The sequence below is a fragment of the Vespa crabro genome, chromosome 6, assembly GCF_910589235.1.
Source record: "Vespa crabro chromosome 6, iyVesCrab1.2, whole genome shotgun sequence".
Classification (NCBI taxonomy): Eukaryota; Metazoa; Arthropoda; class Insecta; order Hymenoptera; family Vespidae; genus Vespa; species Vespa crabro.
This window is the reverse complement of record NC_060960.1, coordinates 10,095,769-10,107,618: the sequence shown is the minus strand read 5'-3', so window position 1 is coordinate 10,107,618 and position 11,850 is coordinate 10,095,769. Positions and strand designations below refer to the sequence as shown.

General features: G+C 32.0%; 1 protein-coding gene and 1 long non-coding RNA gene across 6 annotated transcripts in view; one reads left to right on the top strand and one right to left on the bottom strand.

The window, feature by feature from the left end:
• Window positions 1–11,183, top strand: part of LOC124424663 (CYFIP-related Rac1 interactor B) — a 27,896-nt gene extending 16,713 nt beyond the window's left edge. For 3 of the 5 annotated variants that reach the window (XM_046964040.1, XM_046964039.1, XM_046964037.1), the window contains 6 exons: window positions 4,237–4,373; window positions 4,706–4,930; window positions 5,395–5,729; window positions 7,782–7,861; window positions 8,248–8,374; window positions 8,539–11,183. In XM_046964040.1, the coding sequence (XP_046819996.1) occupies window positions 4,289–4,373; window positions 4,706–4,930; window positions 5,395–5,729; window positions 7,782–7,861; window positions 8,248–8,374; window positions 8,539–8,676 (990 nt within the window). In that variant the 5' untranslated portion in view covers window positions 4,237–4,288 and the 3' untranslated portion in view covers window positions 8,677–11,183. Of the gene's footprint in view, window positions 1–32; window positions 244–3,866; window positions 4,012–4,236; window positions 4,374–4,705; window positions 4,931–5,394; window positions 5,730–7,781; window positions 7,862–8,247; window positions 8,375–8,538 lie in introns of those variants that run through there. The other 2 variants (XM_046964038.1, XM_046964042.1) reach the window with 2 other exon arrangements.
• Window positions 2,892–11,413, bottom strand: LOC124424664. Its single transcript, XR_006942346.1, has 2 exons — window positions 11,208–11,413; window positions 2,892–3,853 (listed from the first exon to the last, which is right to left on the bottom strand). It is a non-coding gene; the product is annotated as an uncharacterized LOC124424664 (long non-coding RNA).
• Between the last annotated feature and the right edge of the window lie 437 nt (window positions 11,414–11,850).

Genomic DNA, 11,850 nt, shown 5'->3' with positions numbered 1-11,850 from the left:
CGCGTACGTACCGCCGCCGGCGCGGCGTTTACCAAATAAGGAAGAGGACTCGAACCGCGCCACTACAAAGGGCCGGCGTCGCGACGCTCAACATGGCCGCTTGCACCGACTGACAGTTGTTGCTCCTTCTTCTGTACGGCGCGTACGTTCCTCATTCGTGCTTTATTTATTCAATTAGAACGAGCCAGAACGAGAAAATATATCATGCGTCGTCGTTCGCGATTACGTCGCGATTCCGCAACGGTGAGTCCGTCGAAACGTGTTCCAAAAAAAAAAAAAAAAAAAGAAAAGAAAGGAAAAGAAAAAAGGAAACGAAAAAAAACACACTTATATCACATTTTACGTTTTGCGATCCTTTCGTTCTTACTCTTTCTTCTCGTACGTTCCTTTCGATAATAATAGTTTTTCTTTTATTTTCTTTTTTCTAAATAGAGATTTATATATATATATATATATATATATATATATATGTATATAGATATTTTTTTTTTCATCTCATTTCCTCTTACGTTCGTGTTGTGTATCCTTCGATCGGATAATATTTGTTATTTCCTATTTTCTTTTCTTTTTTATTATTATTATCATATTTATTTTCTTTTTTCTTTTTTTTTTTTCTTTTTAAACAATTATAAACATTTTCGAAAACGAAGCAACTCCAAATCACATTCGCAATCGAATTCATTTCTTTTGCCAATAAAAATTGTTCGGACTAACATTATTTATGAATCGCATATTCATACATGTGCAATATGTGATATGGTTCTTTTTCTATTCACATCGTTTTTTCTTTCTTTTTTTCTTTCTCTTTTTTTTTTTTTTTTTTTTTTTTTTTTTTAATGGAAATTGTACTCTTCTACGTGGATTTTTACGTGCTTCTTGTAATTATTATTGTTATTATTTTATTTTACTTTTTTTTTTTTTTGATGATTTTTACAATTTAATTATATCGAGTTTTTGTGAAAATTTTGTCGACTATAATCGACGACATGGACTTTAAGAGTTCCGAAACGATCATACATAGTTATAATATATACATACATATGTACATACATACATACATACATACATACATACATACATACATACATACATACATACATAGATACATACATAAATACATATATACATACATACATAAATACATATATACATACATACATACATACATACATATGTTGTAGGGAAATAACCGCTAAAGTTCATTGTTCCTTGGAGACGAGTTCGTAAAGAGAGAGAGAGAGATAGAGATAGATAGATAGATAGATAGAGAGAGAAAGAGAGAGAGAGAGAGAGAGAGAGAGAGAGAAAGAGAGAGAGCAATACGGGGTTTAATCCTTCTGTGATATTTTCGATAGGATCGATTAGTCGATTCGATATATCAGGATTAATAAAAACTATGTATATATATATATACATCTATATAATTGATTTTTTCTAAATATTAAAAAGAAATTTTTACACTTTTATCAAAAAATTTAATTCTAACGATAAATATCGTTCTGTTCTTTAACAAATAAAATTGGTGGAGAGGAGAAGGCGAGGAGAGAGAGAGAGAGAGAGAGAGAGAAAGAGATTGGGATCATTGAAAAAAATTCTTTTTAATTTATCATCTATTTAGACACTTATGTCTTTTTAATCGGATCGATTTGTTATTATCGATAATAAAAGACACATCGAATACAATCCTACGTATCGCTCCATTAATCTTAACCTCGATAATAAAATCAATTGAAATTGTTAGATATATATATATATTATAGATTTATAAACGTGAACTTACACATAGTTAGATCGAAAGATTTCATATAAATCGTGGGAGATCGATATCCGATCGTCGATAGAATTTTAACAAACACGATTCCTGCGATTGGCATCGTAAATAGTTGCATCGAATATCTCGAAGATGATAAAAACGCGATTAATCAAAAAACGTTGATTGAGTTTACGTGATTAATTTGATCGTTATTGAAAGATGATATCAAATTTATAATACATTAGTAATTATGCATAGACGATATCTAATTAGTAATAATGCATTAATAATAATGATTAGCAATAATGCATAGACGATATCTAATTGTAATACATACAGTATGTACAATCATTGTGAATAATTTTCTTTCTTACTTCTTTTTTTCTTTTCCATCCGATTTTTCTTCTCTTTTTCTTTCTTTCTTTTTTTTTTTCGATTCAATTTTATCAATCCCACGTAAGAAAAAAGTTTTGTTAACGTCAAAGTTTCATTTATTCTCGAATTAATTATCGATATATATATATATATATATATATATATATATATATATATATATATTATTGATACGTTTATGAACGATGCCTTTGATAAATAAAAACGTCGATTACATTTTTCCACGTAATTAAATATAATTCAAATGGCTTATAAATTCTCGTTTACGAATGGATATAGAGTGTACGCGCGTTTACAATGGTTGCGTGTGTAATGTGTAAATAAGTGTCGTGAGGACGACGAAATCTCTCGGTGAGATTTTCACCGTGTATAATTTTAGATCCCGTCACTGCGAGTTTCTCTCTCTCTCTCTCTCTCTCTCTCACTCTCTCTCTTTCTCTTTCGTCTTCTTCTTAGTAGAACACAATACTTAATTTTAATTTGATATCAGGAGGGAAACGTGGCTAGAGATTTCTAACAAAATCATGAATACTCCGTTATTGTATTTTAATCATTTACCGTTAGAACTACCGCAATTCGTTCCGTTTTATGTCATGTCACGTTTAATTATTTTCACCGTGTATATGAGAAAAAGATAGAGATAGAGATAGAGATAGAGTGAGAGAGAGAGAGAGAGAGAGAAAGAGAGAGAGAGATGATTAAAACGTGACTCGAAAATGACTCGGATAAGAAAAGTCACGTAAAGTATATTATCGATCGAATATTTTATTAAAAGCAGTTTGCTTAGTTAGACGGAAATAGAATTTCCTTGGCGTACATTAGATATACGTTCCTTTTACTAATAACACCTGCAAGACGAAGACGACTCTTATGGATAATAGTAGACATATGGTGCGACATAGATTTCTCAAATAATATTTATTAATTAATAAGGTACGATTTCTCTCGAGAGAAATAAACGTGACTTTCGTGTTTTTATTGAAACGACGAAAGCAATTTATATAGAAATACATTTTATCGTTTACGAAGGATAATAATTTTCTTATTTTCACTATGAGTAAACTTATGTACGTACGTACATAATGTGTACATACTTATGTACATACGTACGTGATGATCTTCGTATTACATTTTGAAAATGTCAATTAACATGTGGTTTCGTTAATAATCGAACGGAAATAATTACATAGCATAACTGCCGGACTAAATAGGATAATACATATTACTTAGGACTTACATACATACGGTAGACCGCAGAAATTGATTTTAATTATAATCGATTCTCGTTCGTGCCATCATAAATTTAGCAATTATCCTAGAAGATCGGTTCTCCCCTTGTCGATTATGTCGTAGCTAATTCGTTCGTGAAAGATCGTTCGGTGATAACTTCTCCTCTTTCACCTTCTCCTCCTCCTCCTCCTCCTCCTCCTCTTGCTCTTCCTATTCCTCTAGTGCATTTAATCCTCTTCCTCTTCCTTCCATTATCGGACTATATTCAGGTGAGGTCAGCAGCAAGTTTCATTCGTTGGAATTAAATGAATGTTCATACCTCATCGACGAGTTCGGAGAATCCATTTATTCTGCGGTTTTGATACGCGACTATCTCTCCCACTTTTTATATTGTCCTCCATCTCCTCCTCCTCCTCCTCCTCCTCCTGGCATATCTTTCTACCCTTCGAAGGTAACGCGCCAGTTGATACACCTCCTCTATGCAAGATTAACGTTTCATAACTGGCAAGCTGTCTGTCGAGTAGAGAGTAAAAGAGAGAGAGAGAGAGAGAGAGAGAGAGATAGCTTTTTCTTCTCTAACCTTTGACCTTTGCTCTTAAATTTTTAATTAATCCTTTGAATAACAAGTACCGAGTGTAAGTAGAGTAAATACTCGTCCCCCCCCCCCCCCTCCAAACTCATTCATTAGTCGTAGTCATTTTTTCATGTTCTTTTTTTTTATATTCTTTCTTCTTCTTCTTCTTCTTCTTCTTCTTTTTGTTTTTTTCTCTTTTTATTTATTAACATTTTTTTTATTTTGTTTCTGACCCGCGATTTTCTCGGGCGGTGTAAATATGATCCCTTACTTTTTATCATTTTAGATGCCCTTTCTGTTGTAAGTCGATCCTGACCAGAAGGAACTGGGGATTCAGGATGGGAAAGCTTTTGAGTCTTCTGGCTCGGGACGAGTCTACCTGTTGCACGCCTCAAAAGTACGACGTCTTTTTGGATTTCGAGAGTAAGTTAATTTTCTTTCTTTTTTTTTTTTTTTTTGTTTCCCTTCTTCTCTTTTCTCTCTTTTTGCTTTTATTTATTGCAAATTATTAAGCAAAGCATTCTCTCTCTCTTTTTTTTTTTCCTTTTCCTTCCTCTTATTCTTCTTCTTCTTATTTTTCTTTCTTAAATTATTATTATTATTATTATTATTATTATTATTATTATTATTATTATTATTATTATTATTATTATTATTATTATTATTACATATTTATTTATAAATAATTTCTTTGTTAATTTATTTCTTAAATATTTATTTGACAACAGCCAATGGATTGAATAATTTATTTTTAGACGCACAGCCCTCGGATATCGAACGTGAGACATTCGATGCCGTTCAAAGAGTCCTGAAAAATTCTGAATCTATTTTGGAGGAGATTCAATGTTACAAAGGTGCAGGGAAAGAAATAAGAGAAGCAATATCGGCCCCTACGGAGGAGTGCCAACGAAAGGCTTACTTGACCGTAGCACCGCTCGTAGCGAAGCTCAAAAGATTCTACGAATTTTCTTTGGAATTGGGTTCGTCCGTTTCCATTTCCTTTCTCATTATTTTCTTCTTCTTCTTCTTCTTCTTTTTTTTTTGCTTTTCTTTGATCGCGAAAAAAATATTCAAAAAAAAATTATATATATATATATATTTATTTAAAACTCGAAAAAATAAATTTGTATTTGTTCCGAATTATTTTCCATAAAAAAATATAAATATTTATTAATCATCGATTAGAATATTTTCATAATTATTTTCGAGTAATCAATAAATTTTAAGACTCTCTAATGAGAGATTGTAAAAAGAAGAAAAGCAAGAATAAGAAGAAGAAGAAGAAGAAGAAGAAGAAGAACGAAGAAGAACGAAGAAAAAGGGAAAAATTTTTTTAATCTTATTTGTTTTTTATTTTTTTTTGTCTATATTTTTTTTTTTTTCTTTCTTTCCTCTCTTTCTTTTTTTCTTTCTTCAATCTTATATCATCATTTTGTTCGTTTAGAAAGCGTAGTACCGAAAATACTTGGACAATTATGTTCGGGAAATTTAACGCCAACGCAACACCTGGAAACCCAACAGGCTCTTGTTAAACAACTCGCTGAGATTCTCGAATTCGTTTTGAAGTTCGACGAGCACAAAATGAAAACTCCAGCTATCCAAAATGATTTCAGTTACTATCGTAGGACATTGACGAGGGCGTCGTTGACACGACAGGATAATGCGGAGAAGGATTTAATTGTTGGGAATGAGTTGGCCAATCGAATGTCCTTGTTCTATGCCCACGCAACCCCAATGCTACGTGTTCTCAGTCACGCGACCATTACTTTCTTGATGGACGTAAGTGCTTTTCTCTCTTTCGATTATTCGACTATTTTCTCTCTCTCTCTCTCTTTCTCCTCATCCCCCCTCATCCCTCCCATTACACCTTTTTGCCTCCCTCCCTTTGTTTTTCCCTTTTTATCTCTTTTCCTCTTTCTTTTTTTATTTTATTTTTATTTCTTTTTTTTTTTTTTGTTTTTTTTTTGTTTTTGTTCTATCGAATATCTACAACATTTCTATATAAATAAATATATGCTCGTCCACTTTCTTACCTTCGCTTATAGTATCAACTTTTATTTATTTTATTATTGCAATGCAATCTCACTCGTTCAAATGCAATTCGAAATCGTATGATGAAAATGAACGTATTGAGAATAAAAAATTCAATAACATCGAGGAATTGTCGTATAACGTTATAATGTCCTTTTATCTTTTCTCCATTATCTTCTTTTTAATTGGATTGAAAATTAATTATAATTAGACGAGAGAAATGTGGCGTAGGATCTTTTAAGGAAGGAAAAAAGAAAAAGAAAAAAACAAAAAAACAAGAAAAGAAGAAGAAGAAGAAAAAAAAGAAAGAGAGAGAGAGGAAAATAAAAGGGTCTAAAAATCTCAATGAAAATTAGAACTCTCATAGAGAAGAGCTCTCTCTCTCTCTCTCTCTCTCTCTCTCTCTCTCTCTCTCTCTCTCTCTCTCTCTTTATCCCTTTCTATCCCTATCTATCTTTTTAGTGTTATTACTAGGTGCAAACCATAAAATAAAATAGAGAGCGAGAGAAATTAACGTTGGGCGAGAGAAAGTAATGACGCGAGGGCACTAATTCGTTCTACTTACGCAAGATAATCCAGCTGGTAATGAATTTTCGTTTAGTAACGCCTATCACAAAGACGTAATTAACGAAGTTACGCGACCAAGAACAAGTTCCTCTTTATTAAAGACGAAGGAGTAATGGTCTATACGATAAGTATATATACGTATGTATATATATGTATATAAGAAATATACTATATATACTATATTATATAGTATATATATATATATATATATATATATATATATATATATATATATACCTATAAATGTACTTTGGTGTGTTGGTACAGCTGAGTCACGCAAGTATTACTTTCTTGATGAACCTAAGTGGTCTCGCTTATTTACTTTGCTTCATTTTACCAAATCGAAGATGCTTTCTCTCTCTTTCTCTCTCTCTCTCTCTCTCTCTCTCTCTCTCTCTCTCTCTCTAGTCTAGCCCTATTATCGTCTTTATCGGCGTTATTATCGGTCATTGAACCATTTAAACATCAACAATCATTAAACATAACTAGTTCATTTTTTTTTCCCTTATCATTTGTCAAATGACATATTATCCCTCTTTTTTGTTTTCTTTTTTGTCAATTCTTTTTTCTTCTTTTTTTTTTCTTTTTTTTTTTTTTGCAAATTCGAACTTCGTCCTCTCAATTCGTTTGACTTCGCACGCGAGAGAAAGAGAGAGAGAGAGAGAGAGAGAGAGAGAGAGAGAGAGAGAGAAATGACAGGGAGTTTAATAAAAGCTGAATTTTTAGCGATTGTCATATCAAAAACTGGTAGATTGGTGCGAATGAGGGAGGGAGGAAGGGTAGAGGGATGGATTGAAGGGATAGAGAGGGTGGTGATGGGTGGGGAGGTTAGAAAACTAGAATTAAAAGCGTTCGATCCGACTGTTTGCTCTGGCAAAATAGAAAATTGACAGGCATCGGACGTTGGAATTCAGATTACATGGGGCTCACTTTGAGCCATTATATGGAATAATGGGGAAGGTGGGTTGGGTTGGTAAGTAAATGTTAAGTACATACGTATATACATATGTATATGTATATATAAGTATATTTTCAGGCAAAAAAAGGATACGGCTATCGAGTGACGTCCGTCACGAAAATACATTTTCACATATTACCATTCTTCGATGTTAGAATGAAAATTCATATTGGAATTTTTTTTTCTTTTTTTTTTTTTTTTTGGAGATTTTATATATTCTTCTTTTTGAACGTTTTGATTTTTCTTTCTCTTTTCTCCGTTTGTTTATATTTTAGAACGAAGATATACCGAGGGAAAATATCACTGAAACTCTTGGGACGATGGCTAAGGTCTGTCTGAGAATGTTGGAAAATCCGTAAGTAAAATTGTTTAACTTTATCAAATTTCATGTAGTACATTATATACATATATATATATTTGTATTGTAAAAAATGTATATTTTGTAAAAAAAAAGAAAAAAAAAAAAGAAAAAAAAAAAAAGAAATAGTTGAAGCTAATTCCTATTACGAATTAACATAAAATTTATATCTTTGATCAATTCAAAATGAATATCTATTAATATGAATATAAATTTGTTACCAGTAAATTTATTTCAACAATCGATATTTATTGTCGATTGATTTCAAAAGTGAGATAAATCCATTTATTGTCACATACGAGAACCATGATTTTTTTTGATTCTCACTTTCTCTTCGTCGCTATCGATTTAACGTAAATACGACAATTAATTTTATCTCGTAGCAATCTATTGGCCCAATTTCAACGTGAAGAGACACAATTATTTGTATTGAGAGTTATGGTAGGCCTTGTGATATTATACGATCATGTTCATCCTCAAGGTGCATTCGTCAAAGGTTCGAACGTTGACGTGAGTATAATTTCCTATTCAATGAATGCATACTTCATACGTACGCTTGTCTGTCGGAGAAAAAGAGAAAAAATAAGAAAAAAGAAAAAAGAAAAAAAAAAAAAAAAAAACAGAAAAAAAAATTTTAACGTTATTAATCCCATCTTTATTTTACTTAACGACAGGTTAAGGGCTGCGTGAAATTGTTGAAGGATCAGCCGCCATATAAGAGCGAGGGCCTTTTAAACGCGTTACGTTATACGACGAAACATTTGAACGAGGAGAACACACCGAAAAATATAAAGAATCTATTAGCAGCATGATTGCCGAAACAACGCGGTTGCTGCATCAGAAGTTGATTGTTAGTGGCCGCGAATATTCTGGTACGAAAGTCTCTAATTACGGAGAGGTCTCTAAATCGTTTTTTATCGGCGTCTTACGACGGACACAACGAGTTAGCTGTGAGAATGAATGAACGAACGAATGAATGAACGAACGAACGAACGAACGAAAAAAGGAACGAACCAAGGGAAAAGTGGGAAGGAACGAACGAAAGAAATAGAGGAACGAAGGAACGAAGAAAAAAAAAGGGAAGGAAGTAAGGAAGGGATTGTGGAAGATAGAAGAGAAAAGAAAAGTGAAGAGGGGGGGAAAGAAAAAGGAACGTATGTCCGTGTGTACGCCAATGATTATCCCTTGTGACCTCTGGATCCTAGAAAAAAGAAAAAAAGAAAAAAAAAACCACCCCTCTATTGTGGATGCTGACTATGGCTAACTGGACCACGAAGTCTTTCGAAAATGCGTTAAAAAGGAAAACAAAACAAAACGAAAAAGGAAAAAAAAATAAAATAAAAGAAAACGAAAAAAAAGAAATAAATAAATAAATAAATTAATTAATTAATTAATAAATAAATAAATAAATAAATAAATAAATAAATAAAGCTGCCTCTCTTGAGTCAACTGCCAGATTTTAATCATGGCGATTGGCACGTTGCTAGAAAAGGAAAGAAAATACACATATATATTGTAGACGAATGGTAATTGGACATTTTTCAGAGAAACGTATTCGCGTGATCGTTTGCAAGCGTAATCGTTTTTCTTTCTGTCCTTGTTTTCTTTTTTCTGTTTCTCTTTCTTTCTTTCTTCCTTTTGTTTTTTCTTTTCTCTTTTTAAAGCGTACATTCGAATCCGTTCACCAATTTCGTTTTCGTCCGATGAAATTTTTTTTCTTGCTTTCTTCTTCTTTTTTTCTGCTTTTTTCTTCTGCTTTTTTCTTTCTTTCTTTTTTTTTTTTTTGCGAGAAACAAACATCCATCGGGTACGATCGATTTTATTCTCGCCAAAGAAAAGCTCGTGGACGAATTAATACGGGGAAGGTGGCAGGGGAATGGAAGAAATTTTTCGATTCGAATGTATAATAGAACAATTCGATTTATTGATCGTTGTTGATTCATTTTACGACGATTACTATGATCGTCTGTTTATATAAGCTTTAGATATTCTTCTTCCATTTATTAATATTATTATTATTATTATTATTAATATTATTATTATTATTATTATTAAGATTAATATTATGATTATATGATAATTATTATTACCGATTATTATTATTATTATTATTATTATTATTATTATTACTTTTTTTTTTCTATTTCATTTTTCTATTATTACGTCGATTATAATAGACACTATTTGTCGTGGGGAAAGAATTTAGAAAAAATTCCGATTAAAGGTCGCTCATTGATATTATTGCGCCCTTAAAAAAAAAAAAAAAAAAAGAAAAAAAAAAAAAAAAAAAAAGAAAAAATCGGCGCGACCCGTTAATTAGACCATATCATAGTGTATTTTAGGAATAATTCCAATTACGAAACTTTTGCGAGATTTATTAAGAGAGAGGTTTAATCACGTTGTGGATATTGTGCAGATCTTTAGCTCTTGTTTTCTTTGTTATTCGACGGATAAAAGTTTGAAAGGTGGAGAGAGAATGAGAGACAAACAGACAGACAGACAGAGAGAGAGAGAGAGAGAAATAGACAAAGGATGGAAAACATATAGAATCTCGATAAGGAAAGATTGAGTCAAAACATAAAAAAAGAAAAAAAAAAAAAAGAAAAAAAAAGAAAAAATTAATAAATTGTTAAAATCGTCGAAACGAAATACTGCCAACGAAAGTTCAGCGAAAATAAATTCCGGAAATAAGGTCACCATTGTCAAATTGATTTCATTTTTATCGTAAAGAAAATTTTTTCCTATTTTTCTTTTTTTTTCTTTTTTCTGACAAAAAGTGAAACGAAACAAACAAACAAAAAAGAAAAAAAGAAAGAAAAAACAAAATAAGAATATTCGACTCGAGAAAAAAAATAAAGAAATAAAAAGAAAAAAAGCTCTTTTTACCTGAAACGAATCCTATCTGACGTTGAAGAAATTTTTTAATCGAAGGATAAAACAGACGAATGAATGACATTAATCGACGAACAATATTTACGGTAGGATTTTTGTGAAAGAGTTAGAAAGAACGAAGTACCAAAGAATAATTATTGTACAGCGTGTAAAGAAGACAGTGTATGTCCCTTATATCTCATTGTTATATTATTTTTTATCATTATTGTTAACTTAACAGCTATGAGATGAGAAAAGCAAGTAATTTATACTTTATAACTGCCGATTAGAGAGAAAGAGAGAGAAAGAGAGAGAGAGAGAGAGAGAGAGAGAGAGAGAGAGAGACCGAAAGATGTATGACCGTATGACACATTAGCGGTACAATATCAATGTTTTCACGAACTTCTCAAATTTCACGAACCTACGAATAAAATAATTATGAACATTATATAAAATAATTTCTCTTAAATACCTTCGTGTGTCCCTTTTTCTTTGGATTCGGAACGATGTCGTCTGTTCGGATGCTCGATGCCGAATTAGATTAAATAGGTCGTTCTGTTTATAAATTCATTTGTTTACTTGAACAGAAGAAATGAGTGAGAGAGGGGGGAGAGAGAGAGAGAGAGAAGGAGACAGAAAGGTAGGACAAATAATATTTCTCCGATTGGTTCGAACGCACAGGAATAGGTTTCGTTCCTGATGATAGGCAATAATCTACAGAGTGTAAGAAGGTATTCGAGATTGCATACCCTCAGGGGCAACTAGATGCGCCCGAAGGTAAGCAATACGTTTTACTTTCTTGCATATGCTCTTGCAAAAGTAAAGCTCGTAGGTATTAAATGTTGCATACTTTCGGGCGCTCAGTCGGTATATGATCCAATGTTGATCTCGACGAAATATTTTCCCCTAGATTCAAATGATAAATAAAATACTTTGTTCCCACAGAATCTCTCTCTCACTCTCTCTCTTTTTCTATCTCTCGGTAATAGCATCCGTTATTGATTATACTCTTACTTTTTTTCATCCCTTTCTCATTCCGACCGTTGGTAATGAAGTTTTATAGAATTTTCTTTCATATAGAACGAAAGAGCTAGTTTACGAGTAAATTTGCTCGT